The 27,459-nt window shown below is 43.7% G+C and overlaps 1 protein-coding gene across 1 annotated transcript in view; it reads right to left on the reverse strand.

Moving 5' to 3' along the window:
• Positions 1-7,484: 7,484 nt before the first annotated feature.
• LOC137316331 (NACHT, LRR and PYD domains-containing protein 3-like) overlaps positions 7,485-27,459 on the reverse strand; it is a 40,445-nt gene continuing 20,470 nt past the window's right edge. The window contains exons 7-14 of the mRNA XM_067980396.1: positions 21,772-23,563; positions 17,457-17,543; positions 16,958-17,128; positions 16,191-16,361; positions 12,622-12,792; positions 8,325-8,495; positions 7,805-7,972; positions 7,485-7,635 (exon numbers count right to left, since the gene is read on the reverse strand). Of these exons, the coding sequence (XP_067836497.1) occupies positions 7,548-7,635; positions 7,805-7,972; positions 8,325-8,495; positions 12,622-12,792; positions 16,191-16,361; positions 16,958-17,128; positions 17,457-17,543; positions 21,772-23,563 (2,819 nt within the window). The 3' untranslated portion in view covers positions 7,485-7,547. The remainder of the gene's footprint in view (positions 7,636-7,804; positions 7,973-8,324; positions 8,496-12,621; positions 12,793-16,190; positions 16,362-16,957; positions 17,129-17,456; positions 17,544-21,771; positions 23,564-27,459) is intronic.

The following is a 27,459-nucleotide window of genomic DNA, read 5'->3' on the forward strand; positions in this document are numbered from 1 at the left end:
AATTTTAAAAAATGAGATTGATAGATTTTTTTTTAGACAAGGGGATTAAGGATTAAGGAACCAAGGCAGGTACATGGTGTTAAGACACAGATCAGCCATGATCTAACTGAATGGCGGAACAGGCTCGTGGAGCTGAATGGTCTCCTCCTATTCGTATGTAAGAAGCTCGAGGGGCTGAATGGCATCCAGATCTTGTATAACAGTCTCAAAGGGCTGAATGACCTCCTCCTGTACCCGTGTAACAGGCTCGAGGAGCTTAATGGCCTCCTCATGTTCCTGTGTAACTGGTTTGAGGGGCTGAATGGCCTTCAGTTCCCAGATAACAGGATCGAGGAGCTGAATGGACTCCTCCTGTTGCTATCTGACAGACTTGAGTGATTTGTTGGCCTCCAGTTCCTCTATAATAGGCTCGAAAGGCTGAATGGCCTCCTCCTGTTCCTATGTGACATGCTTGATGGGCTGATCGGGCTCCAGTACTGTTGTAACTGGCTCGAGTGGCTGAATGGCCTTCTCCTTTTCCCGTGTAACCGGCATGAGGGGCTGAATGGCCTCCCTTAACTGTGCAACAGGCCCAAGGGGCTGAATGGCCTCCTCTCTTCCTGTCGACCAGCCGTGAGATACTTGCCGCTATTTCGTCCAAGATGGCTGCTGTAATTGCCGCCATTTTGCCCAAGATGGCCACCTTACTTGCTGATATTTTCTCCAAGCTGGCCGCCGTGGTTTCCAACATTTTGTCCAAAATGGCCGCCGTACTTGCCGACATTTGTGCCAGAGAGCCGCAAAACTTGTGACCATTTTGTCCAAGATGGCTGCCATATTTATCGTCACGCTAGTCTTGCTTAAATACACAAATATATATGTATATATATATCATTAATTCAAGTTGTTGTTCTGGTAATAGTAGTTGTTGTGGTGGTGGACAAAATGTAAAGACTGCCACTCTAGGATCACTCTGGGGTGTCTGGGCGCTCTCTGGGGTCACTGGGTGCACCCTGAGTTCACTCTGGGTGACTGTGTGCAATCTTGGATCCCTGGGCGCACTCTGCGATTAATCCGGGGTGACAGCGTGCAATTTGGGATTCCTAGGTGCGCTCTGGGATCAATCCGGGATGACTGGATGCACTTTGGGATCCCTCTCGGCTGACTGGGTGCACACTGGGGCCATTGTGGGGTCACTGGGACATTCTGGGGTCACTATCGGATCACTGAGGACAACCTGTGCGGTATTTGCCGTCATTGTGTCCAACGTAACTGCCGTAGTTGCCGCCATTTTGTCCCAGTTGGCGGCCGTACATGCCGCCATTTTGGCCTTATTTAAATACATATATATATATATATATATACCATATATATATATATGAAATATGTATAATATAAATACAAGTTGTTGTTCTTGTAGTAGTAGTTGTTGTGGTGGTGGTCTAAATATAAAGTTGTATTAAAAACAGATAACTTTTTACGCTACACGTAACCCCACCAGCAAAAAAAAAGTTATCTGTTTTTAATACAACTGGACATTCTCTCTCTCTCTCTCTGCCTTTCGGGTCTCTTTCTCTCTCTGGCTTTGTGATCTGACCCAATGTGTATTCAGTATTCTGGTATGTACTGTTTTCCGTGGCTAACCTGTCTGAACACCAACGACACCTTTGATTGGTGTGATCATGTCCCAGCCTAATATAAGATATGCGATTTGAGAACCTTCCATTCACTCACCTGACGAAGGAGATAATCTCCGAAAGCTTGTGATTTTCAAATAAAACTTTTGGACTACAACCTGGTGTTGTAAGATTCCTTACATTTGACAACCCCAGTCCATCACCGGCATCTCCACATCTTGAACCTCTGCAGCCCGTGTGGTGAAGGTTCTCCCACAGTGCTGTTCGGTAGGGAGTTCCAGGACTGGGTGCACTCTGGTGTACTGTGGAGTCACTGGGACATTCTGGGGTCACTGTGGTATCTGCACGGTACTTGCTGACATTTAGTCCTACATGGCAGCGTATTTGCCGCCATTTTGTCCAATATGACTTCCAACTTGCTGACCTTTTCTCCAAGATGGCGGCCGTACTAACAGGCATTTTGTGCAAGACCACCGTAATTAAGGCAATTTTGTCCAGGATTGCCGCCGTACTTGTCGCCATTTTGTCCAAGATGACCGCTGTGCTTCCCGCCATTTTGTACAAGATGGTCGCCGTATTTGCTGCCATTTTGACCAAGTTGGCCTCCGTACTTGCCGCCATTTTGTTCAAGATGTCCGCCGTACTAGTTGCTATGTTGTCGACGATGGCATCCGTTCTTGCCGCTACAGTTTCAAAGTGCGCCGCTGTACTTGTGGCCATTTTGTCCAAAATGGCCGCCGTACTTGCCGCCAATTGGTCCAAGATGGCCGCCGTACTGGCCGCCATTTTGTCCAAGATGGCCTCTGTAAATGCCGCCATTTTGTCGAAAATTGTCGCCGTATTTGCCGCCTTTTTGTCCATGAAGGCCGCCATATTTGCCGCCATTTGTTCCATTTTGGCCGCCGTACTTGCCGCCATTTTGTCTAGGGTGGCCGCCGCACTTGCGTTCATTTTCTTGAAGATGGCTGCCGTACTTGCCACAATTTTGTCGATTATGGCCGCCGTACTTGCCGCCATTTTGTCCAAGGTTGCCTATGCACTTGCCACAAATTTGTCGAAGATGACCACTGTTCTTGTGGTTCTTTTGTCCAAGGTGGCAGACTTCCTTGCCACCATTTTTTCGAAGATGGCCGTACGTGCAGCCATTTTCTCCAAGGTGGCTGCCCTACATGCCGTAATTTTGTCCAAGATGTCCTACGTACTTGCCGCCAATTTATCCCAAGATGGCTGCTGTTCTTGCCTCCATTTTGTCCTAGATGGCTGACGTACTTGCTGCCAATTCGTCCAAGATGGCTGGTGTTCTTGCCGCCATTTAGTGCAAGATGGCCGCCACACTTGCGGCCACTTTGTACAAGATGGCCAACATACTTGTCGCAATTTTGTCCAAGATGGTGTCTATGCTTGCCACCATTTTGTCCAAGATGGCTGCCATTCTTGCCTCCATGCTGGCCGTGTGCAAATACACATATATATATATTATAAATTCAAGTTGCCGTGGTGGTAGTCTAAATATAAAGAATGCCACTCTTGGATCAATCTGGGGTGAGTGGGTGCAGTGTGGGATCACTAAGTGAAGTCTGGGATCCCTGGGTGCACTCAGGAATCCCTGTCTGCACTTTCAGATCAATATGGCGTGACTGGGTGCAATCTGGGTTCCCTGGGTGCACCCTAGGATCACTCTGGGGTGACTGGGTGCCCTCTGGAATCCCAGGATGCGCTCTGGGATGACCCTCGGTTGACTGGTTGCATTCTGTGGTCACTGGGTTCACTCTGGATTCACTGTAGGTTCACTGCGACATTCTGAGGTCACTGCGGTATCACTGGGGGCACTCTGCGCGGTACCTGCCGCCATTTCGACCAAGATGACTGCCGTACCATCGGCAATTTTGTCCAAGATGGCCACCGTACCAATACAAGTTGTTGTTGTTGCATTAGTCGTTGCTGTGGTGGTCTTAATATAAAGAATGTAATTCTGGAATACCTCCAGTGCGACCGATGCCGCCCCCAGTGGGGACGAACAGAGGTCTCCTTCCCTGGAGGGGACGGATGGAGGCCTCCCTCAGAGGGAACCAACCGAGTCCTCCTCCCGCAGAGTGGACTGACCGAGGCCGCCTCCAGAGGGAACCGACCGAGGCCTGCCCACAGGCTGCACTCAAATAAGGTCCACGTGAGTTCGGTCTGTTTATTGCCCTGTGGTTTAATTTCCTCTCTGGGTCCTGGTTTTGGGGCCTCGGTTTAACATGTTCCTGTTCGATTGTGACCGTTGTGATTTAATCAGGTTAAAGCCTGGGGTTAAAGTAGCCCGGCCTGCAATGTTATACAAACACGTGAACCCAGAGTGAGACAAACAGGGGCTGAGAGGAAATTAACGACAGAAACGTGAACCCCTGTACGGGCTTTGAGGGTTTGTTATAATTTCAAAATGATGCTTGTGTTTCGGGGAGATTCGACATCTTTGAGGGGAGAGCGGCCATTTGAGGGGTTTTGATGGAGTAAATAAGGAGAAATTGTTTCCAGTGGCAGGGGGTCGGTCACCAGAGGACACAGATTCAAAATAATTGTTAAAAGAGCCAGGGGTGACATGAGGAAGGATTATTTTTTTATGCAGCGAGTTGAAATGATCTGCAGTTGAGTGTCCGAAAGGGAGGTGGAAGCAGATTCAATAGTAACTTTCAAAAGTGAATTAGATAATTACTGGAAAAGAAAAATGTTTTGGCCACGGGGAAAGATCAGGTTAATGGGACCATCTGGTGAGCTTTTTAAAAGAGCCGACACCGGCACGATGGGCCGAATGGCTTCCTTTTGTGATGTATCATTCTGTGATTTTGCGACGGGTTCACGTCAGCCATTTTGCGACAGGTGCATGGCGGCCATTTTGTGTTGCATGTCGGGAGGCCATTTTGTGTTGCATGTCGGGAGGCCATTTTGTGGGGTCCCAGCTGAGCTCTTTTGCTCACAGTCCATCACATCATTTTGTGTAAACTGCATATCCAGCCTCCCGATTAAAACCCCCCACAAACACACAGACACACACAGTTCACCAGACCAAACAGTCACGTCTGCGATGCCGCTTGGAGGAGGAGGGATGGAATTTCCAGGGGCCTTTATTGAATATTTTAAAACACGAACACCATTTAAAAAGAAATAACGAGGTCAGGCCTGAGCTGAAGTAAGCGGTGGAATTTTATTAACACAGCACAGAGACAACAACTTACATTTATATTGCACCTTTGTAGCAGTACAACGTCACAGGGCGCTTCACAGGAGCGATTCATGTGACACCGAGCCACACAAGGAGTTATTAGGACAGGTGACCAAAAGCTTGGCCAAAGAGGTAGGTTTTAAGGAGAGTATTAAAGGAGGAGAGAGAGGCGGAGAGGTTTCGGCAGGGAATTCCAGAAATTAGGGCCTGGACAGCTAAAGGCACGGCCGCCAATGGTGGAGCAAAGGGAGTGGGGGATGTGCAAGAGGCCAGAATTGGAGGAGCGCAGAGATTTTGGAGGGTTGTAGAGTCACTTGTTGCAGAGTCCGACTCCTCATTGGGAGGGACACACACTGTACAGAGGGATACTTGTTACCCTGAACACTTCCTGTCTGCACATTGACCCAGTTATCATGTCCAATTTAACTACTTTCTGTAACTTTATTCCCCTCTGTTTCAGTTATCATTTTCATTTTTACAATCATCTGTGACGTTATTACTTCTATGATTCTATGAAGATCAGAGAACGAGAAATAACAAATAAAAACAGAGAATTAGGGAGAAACAGAAGGAGAAAGAGGTGGAAACCGATAGAGGGGGAGCAAGAGAAACAGACAGCTCATCCTCCCTCGAGAAAGCAATGGGGAGGGAAAGTGCAGACTGTTTCTATCGCGTTATAACTGCGGCTTAAAGTGCTCGCTTAGATCAGGCAGAGACTCTCTTTCTATAATGGGGGGAGGGGCTGCATCTGAACATAGAGTCAGACACACACTATTTGATAACCAGGTATGACATTTGCTCTCCGTTTTTAGCAGATAACCAACAATGAATCATTTTTTGAATTTGATCCAGAAACATTGAGGTTTATTTAATGATGCCAATGGAGGATTGGATAACTTGAGGAGATACAGAGCTGTATCCTCTCCTCACTGGGCAGACTGATCCTGGGTTTGTACCTCCACAGATTCGGCTTTTCCCATCCTGTCTACTGTCACGATGCACTGGTTTAGTTCTCAGTCCTGAAACTGGGGTCTTCCCCGAGACCAGGTGCTGTCACTCTGAGATCTTCATGTACATTGTATCTTCAAACTGGTTCATATCTTGAGATCTGTAGCGTGGCTCATTCATACAGGTGGATTTAGATTTCATTCCATACTAGTGTTAGCTGTGGTTCAGTGGGAGCACAATCACTTCTGAACCAGAGGGTTGTGTGTTATTAGCCCGTTGGAACGCTGATATTCAGTGTCCCAACAAATACATGGTAAGGGGCCAGATGAACCTTTGACCCCTTCACCTTACCTGCTCACCAAGAACCGTCTGGGTTTAACCTCCCAGCCTATGTCTGGAAGTGAATGAAGCCTAATATTGCTCGCTGAACTGTGTTGCATCTCCCAGTTCAGAATGAATGAGTTCACCTCACCAACCATTAATTAGGATCCCCACAAGCTACTGAGTGAATGGATTCACGCTTTCTTACCAAATCTTCAAAGAAGTCAGTCAGCAAATCATGCACAACAATGGTTTATTGACTTGAAAATCATAATTATTATAATATAAACATTGAATACGCCAATGATAAGTAAATATAAACAGTTGTAGACAGGGTCAAGTAGCAATTTTAATAACAAATAATCAATCAGCAGATAATTAACACAATGAATAACCGATTGTAAAAGCAGCTGAGAGTATTACCGTAATTTCACATTAGCTGGATCACTGATGATCACATTATAGTTCAGATCAGTATCTCACACGACTGCAGATTGGTGAGATGAATTTAAGATTCACGATCCAGATATCTGACAATTTAACCCCATTAGATCGCCAGCCTGGGGAACAGATTGAAAGAATAAATTCACCTCGGGCGTTAGAGCAAAACGGGCGACAGCGAATCGGCAGCTCGTTTTCCACTCTGCTGATTCTATTTTCCATTTAACGCTGCGTTCCCTGATGAGATGTTAAATCAGGGCCCCCTTTGTTTCAGTGGATGTAAGAATGCAGCCCCACCCTGGGCCCTTCCTCTCTGTACATTGACCCAGTGTCCCACTGCAGCCCAGAATGAGCCCCACCCTGGGCCCTTCCTGTCTGTACATTGACCCAGTGTCCCACTGCAGCCCAGACTGAGCCCCACCCTGGGCCCTTCCTGTCTTTACATTGATCCAGTGTCCCACTGAAGCCCAGACTGAGCCCCCACCCTGGGCCCTTCCTGCCTGTACATTGACCCAGTGCTCCACTGCAGCCCAGACTGAGCCCCACCCTGGGCCCTTCCTGTCTGTACATTGATCCAGTGTCCCACTGCAGCACAGACTTAGCCCCACCCTGGGCCCTTCCTGTCTGTACATTGATCCAGTGTCCCACTGCAGCCCAGACTGAGCCCCCACCCTGGGCCCTTGCTGTCTGTACATTGACCCAGTGCCCCACTGCAGCCCAGACTGAGCCCCACCCTGGGCCCTTCCTGTCTGTACATTGACCCAGTGCCCCATTGGTGACCATCCAGCCCCGGATATCCGGCAGAATCAGCGCTGTGGGACCGGGTGACTGAGTCTCGTGACCCTGTCGCTGGGCCTCTGACGTCACAATTTGAGACGACGCTCGCTCAGCTCGAGCGGGAAAACGTTAAAGGGCCGTTCGGATTCAAACCTGGAGCGCGGCCGGTTAAAGGGGAGGGATAGAGAATCGGCCAAAAATGTTCATATATTGAGACCAGGAATGGTTATAAATTGAAATGTTCACACTGTCAAACTCAGTCCGGGTCTGGATTCCCGCAGTGACTCCAGGTTTCTCTTTCCGTTTGGTCGGAACTGATTCCCCCCCAGACTGAAAGAGATGAAAGAGTAAACAGGAAATAAACAGATTGAACAGTGTAAATAACAGGGTGACTGGGGTTAATATTTCAAAAATAATTACAGACAAATATTACCCATGAAAGGGACTGAATCCCATTGATATTTTATTTATTACGTTAAACATTAACACAAACACTCACCAGATCCGCTCCAGACTCCTGCAGGTCTGTAGGAGGGAGCGGAGAGCGGGGACAGATCGGTCTGTGAAGGAGTTTGATCTCAGGTTCAGAACCGTCAGTGACCGGTTTGTACTGAGAGCGGTGACAAGATCATCGGTACAAGAATCTGTGAGACCGACACATTCCAGACTGGGGAATCAGAGAGAGAGAAATGACAGGGAATAATCAATGTTTGTTAATAACATTATTATTAATACGAATAATAATGTACAGTGTTCATTAAAAAACACTACCACTGATATTAATAAAATGTACAGTCTCTATTAATAACACGATTACTGGTACTAATAAAAATGTACAGTGTTTACTAATACTATTAATGATACTAATAATAATGTACACTGCTTATTAATAACACTATTACTGATACTGATAATAATGTACAGGGTTTATTAATAACACTATTACTGATACTAATAATAATGTACAATGTTAGACATCCAGTTATTATAAACACAACCTCACACAGTCTAATACTTACTCCAGTTCCTGTATTTTACAATCCGGGTTCCTCAGAGCCCCAAACAGTAGTTTCACTCCTGAATCTCCCAGTTCATTATTATTCAGGTTCAGAACCGTCAGTGACCGGTTTGTACTGAGAGCGGAGGAGAGATCCTCGCTACAAGAATCTGTGAGAAAGTTCTCATCGAGACTGAGGATCAGAGAGAGAGAGAAATAACAGGAAGCAGGATAAATATTCAGTGTGTATTAATACACTATTATTGACACTAGTAATAATGTACAGTGTTTATTAATAACACCATTACTGACACTAATAAAAATGTGCAGTGTTTACTGATAACACTACTAATGATACGAATAATAACGTACAGTTTTTATTAATAACACTATTACTGATACTAATAATAAACTACATGTTTATTAATAACACAATTACTGACACTAATAATAATGTGCAGTGTTTATAATAACTCTATTAATGATACGAATAATAATGTACAGTTTTTATTCATAACACTATTACTGATACGAATAATAATCTACATGTTTATTAATAACACTATTACTGATAATACTGTACAATGTTTATTAATAACACTATTAGTAATACTAATAATAAAGTACTTTTTTTAGTAACACTATTACTGATACTATTAATAAAGTACAGCGTTCATTAATAACACGATTACAATCACTAATAATAATGTACAGTGTTCATTAATTACACTATTACTGATACTGATAATAGTGTACAGTGTTTATTAATAAGACTATTAATGATACTAATAAGAATGTACACTGTTTTTAAAGCACTATTAATGATACTAATAATAATGTACAGTGATCATTAATTACACTGTTATTGATACTAATAATAATGTACATTGTTTATTAATAACATTATTATTGATGCTAATAATAAACAGTGTTTATTAATAACACTACTACTGATACTAAGAATAATGTAGAGTGTTTATTAATTGCACTATTACTGATACTAATAATCGTGTACAGTGTTTATTAATTAGACTGTTATTGATGCCAATAATGATATACAGTGTTTATTAATAGCACTGTTACTGATACTAATAATAATGTACAGTGTTTAATAACACTATTACTATTACTAAGAATAATGTGCAGTGTTTATTAATACGACTATTACTGATACTAATAATCATCTACAGTGTTTATTAATAACACTATTACTGATACTAATAATAATGTACAGTGTTTATTAATAAGACGATTATTAATACTAATAATAATGTTCTGGGTTTATTAATAGCACTATTACTGATACTAATAATAATGTACACTGTTTATTATTAGAACTATTACTGATACTAATAAAAATGTACATTGTTTATTAATAACACTGGTACTGATCATAATGAACACTGTACATCATTATTACGATCAGTAATAGTGTTATTAAAAACACTATACGTTATTATTAGTATCAGTAATAGTGTTAATAATAAACACTGTACATTATTATTAGTGTCAGTAATAGTGTTAATAATAAACACTGTACATTAGTATCAGTAATAGAGTTATTAATAAACACGGTACATTATTATTAGTATCAGTAATAGTGTTATTAATAAACACTGGATATTATTATTAGTGTCAGTAATAGTGTTATTAATAAATGCTTTTCATTATTAGTATTAGTAATAGTGTTATTAATAAACACTCGAGATTATTATCAGCGTGAGTAATGGTGTTAATAATAAACACTGTACATTATTATTACTAACACTATTACTGACGCTGATAATAATCTCTAGTGTTTATTAATAACACTATTACTAATACTAATAATGTACTGTTTTCATTAATAACACTATTACTGACACTAATAATATTATCCAATGTTTATTAGTAACAATATTACTGATTCTAATAATAATGTACCGTGTTTATTAATAACTCTATTACTGATACTAATAATAATGTACAGTGTTTATTATTAACACTATTACTGACAATACTAATTATGTACAGTGTTTATTAATAACACTATTAATGACACTAATAATAATGCACAGTGTTTATTATTAGCATTATTACTGACACTAATAATAATGTACAGTGTGGGACAGTCAAGAACGACAACAACTTGCAATTATGGAATGCGTTTAATGTCGTAGAACGCCCCCAGGTGCGTCACAGGAGAGTTATCAGGCAAAATTTGACACCGAGTCACTTGAGGAGATATTGAGACAAGAGGTCGGTTTCAAGGAGCTTCTTAAAGGAGGAAAGAGAGGTCGAGAGGTTTAGGAGAGAATTCGAGAGCTTGGGGTCTGGACTGCTGAAGGCACGGCCATCAGTGGTGGACGTGAGGAAACTGGGGATGCACAAGAGGCAAGAATTGGAGGAACGCAGCGATCTCGGGGGGTTCTACAATTGGAGAGGGTTACAGAGATAGGGATGGGCGAGGCCATGCAGGGATTTAAACACGAAGATGAAAATTTTAAATTCGAGGTGTTCCTTGACCGGGTGACATTGTCGGTCAGCGGGCAAAGTGGGGTTGGGTAAATGGGACTTGTTGCGAGTTAGGATACAGGCAGCAGAGTTTTGGATGAAGTCGAGTCGAGGCCATTGGAATAGTCGGGTCTGGAAGTAAGAAACGCATGGATGAAGGTTTCAGCAGCAGATAGGCTGAAGCAGGGGCATGGACGGGCATTAATACGTAGGTGGAAATGACGGTCTTAATGGTGGATACTGAGTTGAAAGTTCAGCTCAGGGTTAAATAGGCCCCTGATGTTGAGAGCACCCTAGTTCAGACTTTGATAGTCGCCATGGAAGGGCATGGAGTCGGTGGCAAGGGAACAGAGTTATTAGTGCGACAGAAGACAGTGGGTTCAGTCTTTCCAACATTTCATTGGATGAAAGTTCTGCTCATCCAATGCTGAATGTCGGACAAGCAGAGGAATAAATCAGAGGCAGTGGGGGGAACGAGAGAGGTGGTGGTGAGGTAGAGCTGGATGTCGTCAGCGTTCACGTGGAACCTGACGTTGTGTTTTTGGATGATGTCGCTGAGGGGCAGCATGTGGATGCGAAATAGGAGGGTGTCAAGGATAGATCCTCGGGGGAAACCAGAAGTAATGTTGCGGGAGCGGGAAGAGAAGCCATTTCAGGTGATTCGCTGGCTATGACTGGATAGTTAAGAATGGAAACAGGCGAGCGCAGTCCCACCCAGCTGAACGATGGAAGAGACGCGTTGGAGGTGGTTGGTGTGGTCAACCGTGTCAAAGGCTGCAGACAGGTCGAGAAGGATGAGCAGGGATTGTTTCTCATCGTCACAGTCACATAGGATGTTGTTTGTAACGTTGATAATGGCCGTTTCAATACTGTGGCAGGGGCGGAAACATGATTGGAGGGATTCAAAGAGTTGCGGGAAAGATGGGCACGGATTTGGGAGGCGACGACACGTTCAGGAAATCTGGAGAGGAAAGAGAGATTGGGGATGGGGCGGTTGTTTGCAAGGACAGATGGGGCAAGGATGCTTTTTTTTAAGGCGGGGTGATGATGGCACATTTTACAATACCTGAGGAGGGGGAACTGTTAACAGCATCAGCGAGCATAAGGACCAGGAATGGAAGTTGGTTGATTTGCAGTTTAGTGGGAATAAAGTCAAGGGATGAAGAGGTGCGTCTCGTGGATAAGATGAGCTCCGAGATGGCATGAGGGGCGATTGGGGAGAATCTGGAGATAGGTTCGAGCTCAGGGACAGGGCATGGGGGAACCTTGGGGAAGTTTGGTGCGCGAGAAGGGGGGAAATGGTCGAGGCAGCTGAACGGATGGTCTCAATCTTAGTGACAAAGAAGTCGATGAGTTCCTCGGAACTGTTGTTGGAGGTGAGGCTGGAGGGGGCAGGGGTGAAGGGTTTAAATAGCTGGTTGGTACAGGAAAAGAAAAGTCGGGGTTATCTTTGCATTCCAGGATGATCCTGGAGTAGTGAGCAGTTTTGGCAGAGGAGAGCAGTGCTTTATATGGTCCAGCCAGATCTGGTGATGAATGGTAATTTAGTTGTCCATAATAAACGTTCAAATCTGCAGCCCTTGAACAAGGGAGCGGATATCGGGACCGTACCATGGGGAAAGACTAGGGTCGGGGAGAGTAATGGTTTTAATGCGGACAAGGGCATCACAGGTGGAGGTGAGAGAGTGGTTGAGCACTTAGGCAGCTGCAGAAGTGTCGGGGTAGGAGAGTTTTTATGGAGAGAGAGGTTATGTCAGAGAGGAAAACAGAGAACTCAGATGAGATCCAGTTATTATAAACACAATCTCACACAGTCTGGGACTTACCCCAGTTTCTGTATTTTACAGTCCGGGTTCCTCAGAGCCGCAGACAATAGTTTCACACCCGAATCTCCCAATTTATTTTTACCCAGATTCAGTACCGTCAGTGACCGGTTTGTACTGAGAGCGGAGGATAGATCTTTGGTACAAGAATCCGTGAGACCGACATCATCCAAACTGGGGACCAGAGAGAAAGAGAGAGAGAAATGACAGAAATCAGCGTAAATCACAGCCTAAATTAATTAATACTTTTTTTTTATTCGTTCACGGGATGTGGGCGTCGCTGGCGAGGCCAGCATTTATTGCCCATCCCTAATTGCCCTCGAGAAGGTGGTGGTGAGCCGCCTTCTTGAACCGCTGCAGTCCGTGTGGTGACGGTTCTCCCACAGCACTGTTAGGAAGGGAGTTCCAGGATTTTTACCGAGCGACAATGAAGGAACGGCGATATATTTCCAAGTCGGGATGGCGTGTGACTTGGAGGGGTACGTGCAGGTGGTGTTGTTCCCATGCGCCTGCTGCTCTTGTCCTTCTAGGTGGTAGAGGTCACGGGTTTGGGAGGTGCTGTCGAAGAAGCCTTGGCGAGTTGCTGCAGTGCATCCTGTGGATGATGCACACTGCAGCCACAGTGCGCCGGTGGTGAAGGGAGTGAATGTTTAGGGTGGTGGATGGGGTGCCAATCAAGCGGGCTGCTTTATCTTGGATGGTGTCGAACTTCTTGAGTGTTGTTGGAGCTGCACTCATCCAGGCAAGTGGAGAGTATTCCATCACACTCCTGACTTGTGCCTTGTAGATGGTGGAAAGGCTTTGGGGAGTCAGGAGGTGAGTCACTCGCCGCAGAATACCCAGCCTCTGACCTGCTCTCGTAGCCACAGTAGTTATATGGCTGGTCCAGTTCAGTTTCTGGTCAATGGTGACCCCCAGGATGTTGATGGTGGGGGATTCGGCGATGGTAATGCCGTTGAATGTCAAGGGGAGGTGGTTAGACTCTCCCTTGTTGGAGATGGGCTCCCTGGTGGTCTAGTGGTTAGGATTCGGCGCTCTCGCCGCCGCCCGGGTTCGATTCCCGGTCAGTGGAAGCAACTTTTAATTGGGGGATTATTTCAAATTGTCGAGCGCTCGCTTAGCATGCGTAGAAGTAACAAGAGGGTGGTTGTCGAGGGTTGTTTTTCAAACTGGATGCCTGTGTCCAGCGGTGTGCCTCAGGGATCGGTGCTGGGTCCGCTGTTACTTGTTATTTATATTAATGATTTGGATGAGAATTTAGGAGGCATGGTTAGTAAGTTTGCAGATGACACCAAGATTGGTAGCATTGTGGACAGTGAAGAAGGTTATCTGGGATTGCAACGGGATCTTGATCAATTGGGCCAGTGGGCCGATGAATGGCAGATGGAGTTTAATTTAGATAAATGTGAGGTGATGCATTTTGGTAGATCGAATCGGGCCAGGACCTACTCCGTTAATGGTAGGGCGTTGGGCAGAGTTATAGAACATAGAGATCTAGGAGTACAGATTCATAGCTCCTTGAAAGTGGAGTCACAGGTGGACAGGGTGGTGAAGAAGGCATTCGGCATGCTTGGTTTCATTGGTCAGAACATTGAATGCAGGAGTTGGGATGTCTTGTTGAAGTTGTACAGGGCATTGGTGAGGCCACACTTGGAGTACTGTGTACAGTTCTGGTCACCCTATTATAGAAAGGATATTATTAAACTAGAAAGAGTGCAGAAAAGATTTAGTAGGATGCTACCGGGACTTGATGGTTTGACTTACAGGGAGAGGTTAGACAGACTGGGACTTTATTCCCTGGAGAGTAGGAGGTTAAGGGGTGATCTTATAGAAGTCTATAAAATAATGAGGGGCATAGATAAGGTCGATAGTCAAAATCTTTTCCCAAAGGTAGGGGAGTCTATAACGAGGGGGCATATATTTAAGGTGAGAGGGGAGAGATACAAAAGGATCCAGAGGGGCAATTTTTTCACTCAAAGGGTGGTAAGTGTCTGGAACGAGCTGCCAGAGGCAGTAGTAGAGGCGGGTACAATTTTGTCTTTTAAAAAGCATTTGGACAGTTACATGGGTAAGATGGGTATCGAGGGATATGGGCCAAGTGCAGGCAATTGGGACTAGCTTAGTGGTATAAACTGGGCGACATGGACATTTTGGTGCGAAGGGCCTGCTTCCATGTTGTAACTTCTATGATTCTATGATTCTATGATTCTATGGTCATTGCCTGGCACTTATCTGGCGCGAATGTTACTTGCCACTTATGAGCCCAAGCCTGGATGTTGTCCAGGTCTTGCTGCATGCGGGCTCGGACTGCTTCATTATCTGAGGGGTTGCTAATGGAACTGAACACTGTTCAGTTATCAGCGAACATCCCCATTTCTGACCTTATGATGGAGGGAAGGTCATTGATGAAGCAGCTGAAGATGGTTGGGCCTAGGACACTGCCCTGAGGAACTCCTGCAGCAATGCCCTTGGGCTGAGATGATTGGCCTCCAACAACCACTACCATCTTCCTATTACTGATACTAAAAGTAATACACAGTGTTTATTGATAATACTATTGCTGATAATAATGATGTACTGTGTTTACTAATAACATTACTAATGATACTGATAATAACGTACAATATTTATTAGTAACACGATTAGACTTTATCGCGAGGGGTTTGGAGTGCAAGAGTAAGGAAGTCTTGCTACAATTGTACAGGGCTTTGGGGAGACCACACCTGGAGTCCTGTGTACAGTTTTGGTCTCCGCACCTAAGGAAGGATATACTTGCCTTCGGGTGGGTGAAACGAAGGTTCACTGGATTGATTCCTGTGATGAGAGGGTTGTCCTATGAGGAGTGATTAAGTAGAATGGGCCTATTTTCTCCGTAGTTTCGAAGAATGAGAGGTGATCTTATTGAAACACATACAATTCTTACAGTGCTTGACAGGGTCGATGCCGAGAGGCTGTTTCCCCTGGCTGGAGAGTTTAGAACTAGGGCGCATAGATTCACGGTAAAGGGTCGGCAATTTAGCACCGAGATTAGGAAAATTTCTTCATTCAGAGATTTGTGAATCTTTGGAATTCTCTACTCCAGAGGGCTGTGGATGCTGAATCCTTGATTATATTCAAGGCTGTGATCGATAGATTGTTGGACACAAAGGGAATCAAGGGATACAGGGATCGGGCGTGAAAGTGGAGTTAAGGTCGACAGTCAGCCATGATCTTATTGAATAGAGAAGCAGGCTCGAGGGGCCGGATGGCCTACTCCTGTTCCCATTTATTATGTTCTTATGTTTTTACTATTACTGATATTAATTAACACTGTACATTATTATTAGTGTCACTATTACTGATACTGATAATGTCGAGTGTTTATTAATAACACTATTACTGATACTGAATAATCTACACTCTTTCTTAATGAGACAATTAATGATACTAGTAATAATGTACAGTGTTTATTAATGGCACTATTACTGATACTAATAATAATGTAAAGCGTTTATTAATAACTGACACAAATAATAATGCAGTGTTGGACATCCAGTTATTATAAACGCAAGCTCGCACAGTCAGTTATTTACCCCAGTTCCTGTATTTTACAGTCCGGTTTCCTCAGAGCCGCAGACAGTAGTTTCACTCCTGAATCTCCCAGTTTATTATTACCCAGGTTCAGAACCGTCAGTGATTGGTTTGTACTGAGAGCGGAGGATAGATCCTCGGTACAAGAAGCTGTAAGATCGTTCGCCCCTAACCTGGAGATCAGAGAGAGAGAGAGAGAGAGAGAGAAATAACACGAATCAGGGTAAAACCCAGGAGTTATTGACAACAATATTACTGATACTACTATTAATGTACAGTGTTCATTAATAACACTGCAACTAATACTGATAATGTACAGTGTTTATTAATACTATTACTGATACTGATACTTCCATTAAAGTACAATGTTTACGAATAACATTATTACTGATACTAATAATGATGTACAGTGTTTATTAATAACTCTATTACCGATAATAATAATGTACAGTGTATATTAATAACATTATAACTGATATCAATAATAATGTACCGTATTTTCAATAACACTATTGCTGATACTAATAATAATTTACATTGTTTATTAATAACACTATTACTGATACTAATAATAATGTACAGTGTTTATAAATAACACTATTACTGACACTAATAATAATCTCCAGTGCTTATTAATAACACTATTACTGATTCCAATAATAATGTACCGTTTTTATTAATAACACTATTACTGATACGAATAATAATGTGCAGTGCTAGACATCCATCCAGTTATTATTGGCACAATCTCACACAATCTGATACTTACCGCAGTTCCTGTATTTTACAGTCCGGGTTCCTCAGAGCCGCAGACAGTAGTTTCACTCCTGAATCTCGCAGTTTATTGCTCCCCAGGTTCAGAACCGTCAGTGACTGGTTTGTACTGAGAGCGGAGGCGAGATCCTTGGTACAAGAGTTTTTAAGACCAACATCTTCCAGCCTGGAGATTGGAAAGATTAAAAATCAAGGATATCAGGGTAAGGCACAGCCTGGGTGAGATTCTACATGTGCGGGGACACAGAACAGACGGTATCACATTGGGTCCCTTTCATATGATCCGTCCGAAATTCCGTTCCACTGACTTCAATAGGACTGGATATCGGGTGTGTCCGATAACGGGCTGCAAATGGGATTACGTCTATTTTGCGTCCTCGCCCATGTCCAATTAAACTCGCAACATTTTTTATACAATTACTGATACTTGTAATAATGTACAGTGTTAGACATCCAGTTATTATAAACACAATCTCACAAAGTCCGGTACTTACCCCAGTTTCTGTATTTTACAGTCCGGGTTCCTCAGAGCCGCAGACAATAGTTTCACTCCTGAATCTTCCAGTTTAATAGCCTGCAGACTGAACACAGACAGAGAGTGAGAAACAGATTGGGGGAAATTTTAACACGGAGACGGGAAGAGGGGGCCCGGGGGATTTCCTGACGGGCGTAACAAGACACAAATGGGATACCGTCAGATGTGAGCAAAACATAGAACTCTGGGACTGAATATTGAGCAGAGTGAATAACAAGAGACCAATGGGATATCGTCTGTTCTGCTCTGCGTCCCTGTTCATGGGCAATTTTAGCCACGCTGACAATTCACTAACACTGGTTTCACGTTATTAGTGAAGACCAATCTCACCCCTCTCATTATGTATTAAATAAGCTGCTGTCTGTGTGAAGCCTTTAAATGTCCCTCAGTCCGGTCTAAGTCCCTGATGATCAGAATTACCCTCCTGGAGGTCAGTGATCAGCCCCGTTATGTTTGGTCCTCGCACACGGTGGGCGGATTACCGGGAAATCCCTTATCCATTACCGGCGGTTTTACTGGAAACCGTCTACGGTGTACGAAACCCAGCTGGCGGTGCTGATTGTACAAAAATGTCACCCGGTCGGGGGATGGGAACCTGAGCGGGGAGTCAGAAGGGAATAAAGTTGAGAGCAGCAAGAGAGGGGAAGACCCAGGGGAAATCTACAATACAAATAGTACAAACAGTTGTTCAAGAACAAGTGAAAGGGAAAAGCATAGAGCAGCGGAAAGAAAGTGTACTTTAGGCACTTTAGGTACTTTAGGCACGACAGATAAAATGAAAACTAGAAGGCGTAAGGCGATTAACCCAGCATCAAAGCTGTGGCAGGGGGTTGGGAACCTGAGCAGGGAGACAGAGGAAAGCGTATCAGGAAGGGACAGAAGGTATGGAGTAAAAGGTAAATTGTTAAAAAAGGAAAAAGCAGGAACTGAGTGTCACAAAACATATTTGAAAGTTCTTCATCTGAATGCACGTCGCATTCGTAACAAAATGGACGAGTTAACGGCACAAATAACGACGTATGGGTATGATCTTGTGGCCATTACAGAAACACGGCTGCAGGGTGACAACGACTGGGAATTAAATATGCCAGGGTATTTATCAATCCGGAAGGACAGGCAGGAAGGAAGGGGAGGTGGGATGGCTATGTTAATAAGGGAAGGAATCACTGTAATACAGAGAAAAGATATTGGGACAAAGGATCAGGATAATGAAACAGTTTGGGTAGAGATAAGGAATAATAAGGGGCGTAGTATATCGGCCTCATAATAGTTGCAACTCTGCTGGAAGAAGTATTAACCAGGAAATAGTCGGGGCATGTAATAAGGGAACAACTATAATTATGGGGGATTTTAACTATCATATTAACTGGACAAATCAAATTGGGCAGGGTAGCCTTGAGGAAGAGTTTATTGAGTGTATTCGGGATGGATTTCTTGAGCAGTATGTAACTGAACCTACAAGGGGGCAAGCAACCTTGGACCTGGTCCTGTGTAATGAGCCAGGATTAATTAATAATGTCCTAGTTAAGGATCCCCTTGGAATAAGTGACCATAACATGGTTACATTCCATATCCAATTAGAGGGTGAGAAGGTTGGTTCTCAAACAAGCGTACTGAGCTTGAATAAAGGAGACTATGATGGTATGAGAGCGGAATTGATTAAAGTGGACTGGGAAAATAGATTAAAGGGTAAGACGGTACATGATCAGTGGTGTTCATTTAAGGAGTTAGTTTACAACTTTCAAAAAATATATATTCCACTGAGGAAAAAAGGGTGTAAAAGAAATGACAGCCATCCGTGGCTCAGTAAGGAAATCCGACTAAAAACAAGGACATATAATGTAGCCAAACTTAGTGGGAGGATAGAAGATTGGGAAGTCTTCAAAAGACAGCAAAAAGTAACGAAAGGATTGATTAAGAAAGGGAAGATAGATTATGAAAATAAATTAGCAAAAATATAAAAACAGATAGCAAAATTTTCTACAGTTATATAAAAAGAAAAAGGGTGGCTAAGGCAAACGTAGGTCCCTTAGAGGATGAGACCGGGAAATTAATGGTGGGAAACTTGGAGATGGCAAAAATGCTGAACAAATATTTTGTTTCAGTCTTTACGGTAGAGGACACTAAGAATATCCCAACAATGGACAAACAGGGGGCTCGAGGGGGGAGGAGCTAAATACGATTAAAATCACGAAGGAATTGGTACTCAGTAAATTAATGGGACTCAAGGCGGATAAATCCCCTGGACCTGATGGCTTACATCCTAGGGTCTTGAGGGAAGCGGCAGTGGGGATTGTGGATGCTTTGGTAATAATTTTCCAAAATTCTCGGCAAAGGTCCCGGCAGATTGGAAAACTGCCAATGTAACACCCTTATTTAAAAAGGGTAGTAGGCAGAAGGATGGAAATTATAGACCAGTTAGCTTAACATCTGTGGTGGGTAACATTTTGGAGTCTATTATTAAGGAGACAGTCGCAGAACATTTGGATAAACATAATTTAATAGGACAAAGTCAACATGGCTTTACAAAGGGGAAGTCATGTCTGACTAATTTGCTTGAGTTCTTTGAGGATAGAACGTACAGGGTGGATAAAGGGGAACCAGTGGACGTAGTGTATTTGGACTTCCAGAAGACATTCGACAAGGTGCCACATAAAAGATTATTGCTCAAGATAAAGAATCACTGGATTGGGGGTAATATTCTGACATGGGTGGAGGATTAGTTATCTAACAGGAAGCAGAGAGTTGGGATAAATGGTACATTCTCGAACGGGCAACCTGTAGCCAGTGGTGTTCCGCAGGGGTCGGTGCTGGGTCCCCAACTCTTTACAATCTATATTAACGATTTGGAGGAGGGGACCGAGTGTAACATATCAAAGTTTGCAGATGATACAAAGATGGGAGGGAAAGTAGAGAGTGAGGAGGACATAAAAAACCTACACGGGGATAGAGACAGGCTGGGTGAGTGGGCGGAGATTTGGCAGATGCAATACAATATTGGAAAATATGAGGTTATGCACTTTGGCAGGAAAAATCGGAGAGCAAGTTATTATCTTAATGGCGAGAAACTGGAAAGTACTGCAGTACAAAGGGATCTGGGGGTCCGAGTGCAAGAAAATCAAAAAGTTAGTTTGCAGGTGCAGCAGGTGATCAAGAAGGCCAACGGAATGTTGGCTTTTATTGATAGGGGGATAGAATATAAAAACAGGGAGGTATTGCTGCAGTTATATAAGGTATTGGTGAGACCGCACCTGGAATACTGCATACAGTTTTGGTCTCCATACTTAAGAAAAGACATACTTGCTCTCGAGGCAGTACAAAGAAGGTTCACTCGGTTAATCCCGGGGATGAGGGGGTGGACAAAGGAGGAGAGGTTGAGTCGATTGGGACTCCACTCATTGGAGTTCAGAAGAATGAGAGGCCATCTTATTGAAACATATAAGATTGTGAAGGGGCTTGATCGGGTGGATGCAGTAAGGATGTTCCAAAGGATGGGTGAAACTAGAACTAGGGGGCATAATCTTAGAATAAGGGGCTGCTCTTTCAAAACTGAGATGAGGAGAAACTTCTTCACTCAGAGGGTGGTAGGTCTGTGGAATTTGCTGCCCCAGGAAGCTGTGGAAGCTACTTCATTAAATAAATTTAAAACAGAAATAGAGAGTTTCCTCGAAGTAAAGGGAATTAGGGGTTACGGGGAGCGGGCATGAAATTGGACATGAATTTAAATTTGAGGTTAGGATCAGATCAGCCATGATCTTATTGATTGGCGGAGCAGGCTCGAGGGGCCGATTGGCCTACTCCTGCTCCTATTTCTTATGTTCTTATCTTATGTAAGTCTGTGTCCTGCGATACAATCGGGCAACCGGGGAGTTTTGGAGCCTTTAAAACAATAGCATGTTGTGTTATTTAAAGAAGAGTATTGGGTAAAATGTTAAACAAGTAACCGCCGAAAACGTCCCTTGACCTCATTTTCTCAATCTCACACATTATTGGCCCTCGGCGGAAGCCATTTTATGTATCCTGATACAAAGGACTTATTTTACCTGGTGTTCTGTGTACTTGATATGGTAAATTATTCGTACTTTTAAAATTATTTTTAGCTGCACTGGTGTTGGGGAATTAATAACCAATCCTCTTATCGTTTGTAATATTTGTGTTGAATCTGTTTCTCTCTGGTTTTACTGAACTGTTTGTTTCCCTTCATTACGGAGCAAGAATACAATCCGTGACTGTTCTACACTTGGCCGAACAGTTGGAGACAAATAAACAGTTACCTCAACACTTGGCATTTGTGTAATGCGGGTCCCAGCCGCTGGAGTCCTTCAGATTGAATGGAGCAGTGCTCTAGATTGAGGTGCTTTATTGTATCACAGAGTCCAATAACATGAGACAGCACCGTACAGTCAATCGGGGTCAGTCGTAATGCCCGCCGTGAATCCCAGTGTCCAAATGTAAGTGTTTCCACAGATCCCACTGTGGCCTGAGCCAGTGTTTTATTCTGAGACTCAAACAGGTAGTGGAATGTGTTCAGGAGGTCCCTTTTACCAGCTTGACTCTCTGTATTTCCAATCTGTCCTTCAACCTTCTCCTTCACCCAATCAATCACTCCGCAGGTTGTTTGATGGAGGAATGGGCCCAGCAACTCCTCCAGGGGCCGAGCTGACTGTGAGGAGGAGAGACCAACAACAAAACGGAGAAATATCTCAAATCGCCCATCTTCCTTGTTCTGGGCTTCATTGAGGAGTTTCCGGATGTCCCATGGATTTGGAGTCAGGAATTGTGCGAGTGCGGCTACAAACTCTTGGATGGTGAGGTGCGGGAATGTGTAAACCACACTCTGGGCAGAATCATCTCTCTCCAAAAGTTCCATCATGAACCCAGACAGGAACTGGGAAGGTTGCAGATTGTACTTGATCAAATCTCCATTTCCAAACACAATCTTCTTCTCGGAGACTCCTGTGAAGGCCATCATACCGATCGTCAGTAACACATCACGGGGGGATTCAATCTCTCGGCCATGGTTTTTCAGAATGTTGTAAATATAGCAGGAATATAGTTGGGTGATGGTCTTGGGAATTTGTTGCTGTTTTATGTCTCTTTGTGTGAAGAAGGGACCCAGTGACAGACCGAGGATCCAGCAGTAGGAAGGGTTGTAACACATGGTGTACAGGATCTCGTTCTCCTCCACATGTTTGAAAACAGCTGCTGCCACCGACTGATCTTCAAAAAACTTGTTGAAATATTCCTTCCGTTCTTCACCAACAAATCCCAGGATTTCAGCCCAGACACTGATCTCAGCTTTTTCCAATAAATGTAATGCAGTGGGGCGGCTGGTCACTAGCACTGAACATCCTGGGAGCAGCTTGTGCTGTATTAAACTGTACACAATTTCAGACACTTCGCACTGGTCTTCCGGATCTGTGCACATGTAATCAGCCTCTGTATTTCTCCGATTGTCACCAAAATCGATACTGTCCTTGAATTCATCTAAACCATCGAATATGAACAGTAATCTCTCTGGATTCTTCCAGAGCTCTCCCAGAATATTCCCAAAGTAAGGATACAGATCCAGTATCAGATTCTTCAGGTTTATTCTACAGTTAATAGCGTTCAAATCCCGGAATTTAAAGCTGAAAACAAATTGAAAGTGTGGGTATATTTTCCCAGTGGCCCAATCATAAACAATCTTTTGTACCATTGTTGTTTTTCCAATCCCCGGGACTCCGTTCACTGCTGCTGAACTCCCAGAACTGGATCGCTGGAATGAGCTCCTCATTTTCTGCACCAAACTGCCACTTCTTGAAAAGCTGCTCTGGAACAATTGATCAGTTCGGATTTTTTCCAGTTCTCTCCGGAGATGTTTCTCTCTCCACTTTTCATGGTCTCTGCCTCTTGCCAGCAGTTCATGTTCTACAAGTGTCCGATCTCGAACAGTAGAAATGACCGTTAGCTCAGTGTATAGAGTGACCAGCTGGAAAATCTTAACCTTCTCCTTTATTAGGATCGTGTTCACTCTCAGTGTTTCAGTTTGTCCCCGAAGTGTTTCCTTGTGTTTCTTTTGAACAGCTTCAATTAGAACGGACAAAATGGTTCTCAATTTTAGTTATTTTGACAACTTCTCAATATCACTTTACTATTCAGTGTTATTTCGTCAGGCCTTGGGCAGGTTATCTTTGGTATTGTGGGCACTGGGAGAGGGACAGACTGTGAACGGACAGAAGTTCCACTGTTATTGTATCAAACCTCGGGCAGATTATCTGGGATGTTGTGGGCATTGGGAGAGGGACAGACTTTGAATGAACAGAAATTCCACTGTTATTGTATCAGGTCTAGGGCAGGTTATCTGGGATATTGTGTGTACCGGACAGACTGAATGGACAGAATTCCATTGTTTTAAATCAGTTGTGGGGATGCTTTTAGAAACGATAATCCTGAACAAAATTAATTTTCACTTGATCAAGTGTGGATTAATTGACTGAAGCCAGCACCGATTTGTTCAAGGCAAATCGTGTTTAACTATCTTGATTGAGTTTTTAAGTGAGGTGACAGATAGCGTTGATGAATGCAATGCGATTGATGTGTATATGGACTTTCAAAAGGCGTTTTATAAAGTGCTGCATAATAGGCTTGTTAGCAAAGTTGAAGGCCATAGAATAAAAGGGGCAGTGGCAGCATTGATGGGAAATTGGCTCAGTGACAAGAAATGGAGAGTTGTAGTGAACGGTTGTTTTTTGGCCTGGAGGAAGGTATACAGTGATGTTCCCCAAGGGTCGGTACTAGGACCACTGCTTTTTTTGATAGATATTAATGACTTGGATTTGAGTGTGCAAGGCACAATTTCAAAATTTGCAGATGGCACAAAACGTAAAAATGCAGTAAATAGTGAGGAGGATAGTGATGGACTTCATGAGTACATAGAAAGGCTGGCGGAATGGGCGGACACATGGCAGATGAAATTTAATGCAGAGAATTGCGAAGTGATACATTTTGGCAGGAAGAATGAGGAGAGGTAATATAAATTAAATGGTATAATTCTAAAGGGAGTGCAGGAACAGAGAGACCTGGGGGTGTATGTGCTCAAATCTTTGAAAGTGACAGGACAAGTTGAGAAAGCAGTTAAAAAAGCAGACGGGATACTTGGCTTGAAAAATAGATGCATAGACAACAAAAACAAGGAAGTTACGTTGAACCTTTATAATACCCTGGTTTGGCCACAACTGGTGTATTGTGTCCAATTCTGGGCACCGCACTTTAGGAAGGATGTGAAGGCCTTGGAGAGAATGCAGAAAAGATTTACTAGAATGGTTGCACGGAAGAGGGACTTCAGTTAAGTGGATAGACTGGAGAAGCTGGAGTTGTTCTCCTTACAGCAGAGAAGGTTGGGAGGAGCTTTGATAGAAGTATTCAAAATTATGAAGGATTTAAATAAATTAAATAAGGAGAAACTTTGCCCATTGGCAGGAGGGTCGAGAACCACAGGGCACAGATTTAAAGTGATTGGCAAAAGAACCGAAGGCGAGATGAGGAAAAACTATTTTTAAGCAGCGAGAAGTTATGATCTGGAATGCTTTGCCTGAAAGGGTTTGTGGAAGCAGATTCAATAGTGGCTTTCAAAAAGGGATTCATTAAATGCTTGAAGGGAAAGTTTTGCAGGGCAACGAGGAAAGAGAAGGGGAATGGGACTAACCTGATAGCTCTTAAAAAGAGCCGGCAGGGGCTCGAGGGGCCGAGTGGGCTCTTGTGTGCTGTAAACATTTTATGATTCTAATGTATCAGATCCTGGGCAGGTTATCTGGGGTATTGTGAGCTCTGCGAGAGGGACAGGCTGTGAATGGACAGAAATTCCATTGTTATTGTATCAGACCTCGGACAGGTTATCTTGGATATTGTGGGTACTGGGAGAGGGACGGACTGTGAATGGACAGAAGTTCCACTGTTATTGTATCAGACCTCGGACAGGTTATCTGGGATATTGTGGGCACTGGGAGAGGGACGGACTGTGAATGGACAGAAGTTCCACTGTTATTGTATCAGACCTCGGGCAGGTTATCTTGGATATTGTGGGTACTGGGAGAGGGACGGACTGTGAATGGACAGAAGTTCCACTGTTATTGTATCAGACCTCGGACAGGTTATCTGGGATATTGTGGGCACTGGGAGAGGGACAGACTGTGAATGGACAGCAGTTCCACTGTTATTGCATCAGATCTGTATTTCTTTAGTCACCATATCACAGGTAAATATTACTGCCGTTCTAAAAGTACAGAGGGGAATCAGAAAGACGATTAAAGGTATTAGGAGTTTAGGGTGAGGGAATGGTGAGCGGGTTTGATGTATTTCGATTGAGCAAGAGACTTCGGTATTGAATCATTTCAACGTAATTCACAATATTAATGCAGGAAACAGGCTAACACTCACGAAAATAATTAGAGACGGAGAAAATTGGAAGTCAGAAGTAAGAAAGGAAATCAGAGCAATTTTCTCACCCAGTTAACAGAGTAGGACACGAAAGGGGCAGTGCAAGTGGGGTCAAGAGACAATCGGACGTGTTTCTGTGGATATACTGAGAGGAGCGGTCGGCGGGGTCACCTCTTCGAACAGGGACAGGCTTATTTGGGCCAAATAGTCATTTCCAGTCTCCAATCATTCTCCTGTTATATTGTGTTTCAGAAAATGCAAACAATTTTTCAGCAGTTTTACACCTTCATTGAATGTGTTTTTCGAACAGTTCTGTCATATCACCGATTAGAATTAGAATTAGAACTACTGCCCACATCACTCAGTGCAATGTTAGAGCAGAAAACATTCACAGTTCATTTCAACGATTCTCCCAATAATTATACTCCGTTGTTTCATTTTGGTCTCAATTTCTTATAATGCAGGTTTGGGAAATTACAAATTTGTTTTCGTCAGTCATTAAATTGGGTCTAAAAGACCCTGAGTTAAAGGACTATTGTTTGAGTACTATAAGGTTCTCTCTTTCTGTGCCATTAGGAAGCCAGCCCAGAACTTCCGAATTACCCTGAACATTGTGTTTCCCTCACATTTCTCCAAGGATTAATGATCCATTGTGTGAACATCTGTACATCGTCACAGATCAAATCGAACACTTTGACGTCTCATTCTGTGCTGTGAAATTATAACATTTCAATATTTCTCCATCTCATCCCCTGCAGTCTGTGATGGGTCAGATTTCTAGGGGCGCAGTTAACACTTAACGTCTGGATCATAACACTGCTCTTTACTTGTGAGCCCAGAGCGTCTGGGCGGCACAAAGGATATGTGTATTAGTGTTCAGAGTGTCGGAATCCTACCAGGTGTGTATCGGGTCTCACAGTGTTACAGGATCCTGACAGATGGGTCTGGGGATTCAGAATATATCAGGATACTGCCAGGTGTGCGTGGGTTTTCATAGTGTATTAAAATCCTGCCAGGTGTGTATGGGGTTTGACAGTTTAAATGGATCCTGCCAGGTGTGTATGGGGATTCACAGTGTTTCTGGATCCTGCCAGGTGTGTATGGGGATTCACAGTGTATCAGGATCCTGCCAGGTGTGTATGGGGACTCACAGTGTGTCAGGATCCTGCCAGGTGTGCATGGGGATTCAAAGTGTATCCGGATCCTGCCAGGTGTGCATGGTGATTCACCGTGTATTAGGATACTGTCAGGTGTGTATCGGGTATCACATTGTATCAGGTTCCTGCCATGAGTGTATGGGGATTCACAGTGTATCAGGAACCAGCCAGCTGTGGATGGGAAGTTACAGTGTATCAGGATCCTGCCAGCTGTTTATGGGGTTTCACAGTGAATCTGCAACCTACCAGGTTAGTACGGGGATTCTGCCAAGTCTGTGTGGGGATTAATAGTGTTCGCCATCCTGACAGGTGTGCATGGTGATTCATAATATATCGGGAACCTTCCCTGTGTGTATGAGGATTCACAGTGTTTCTGGATCCTGCCAG

Source organism: Heptranchias perlo, unplaced genomic scaffold (genome assembly GCF_035084215.1).
Source record: "Heptranchias perlo isolate sHepPer1 unplaced genomic scaffold, sHepPer1.hap1 HAP1_SCAFFOLD_59, whole genome shotgun sequence".
Classification (NCBI taxonomy): domain Eukaryota; kingdom Metazoa; phylum Chordata; class Chondrichthyes; order Hexanchiformes; family Hexanchidae; genus Heptranchias; species Heptranchias perlo.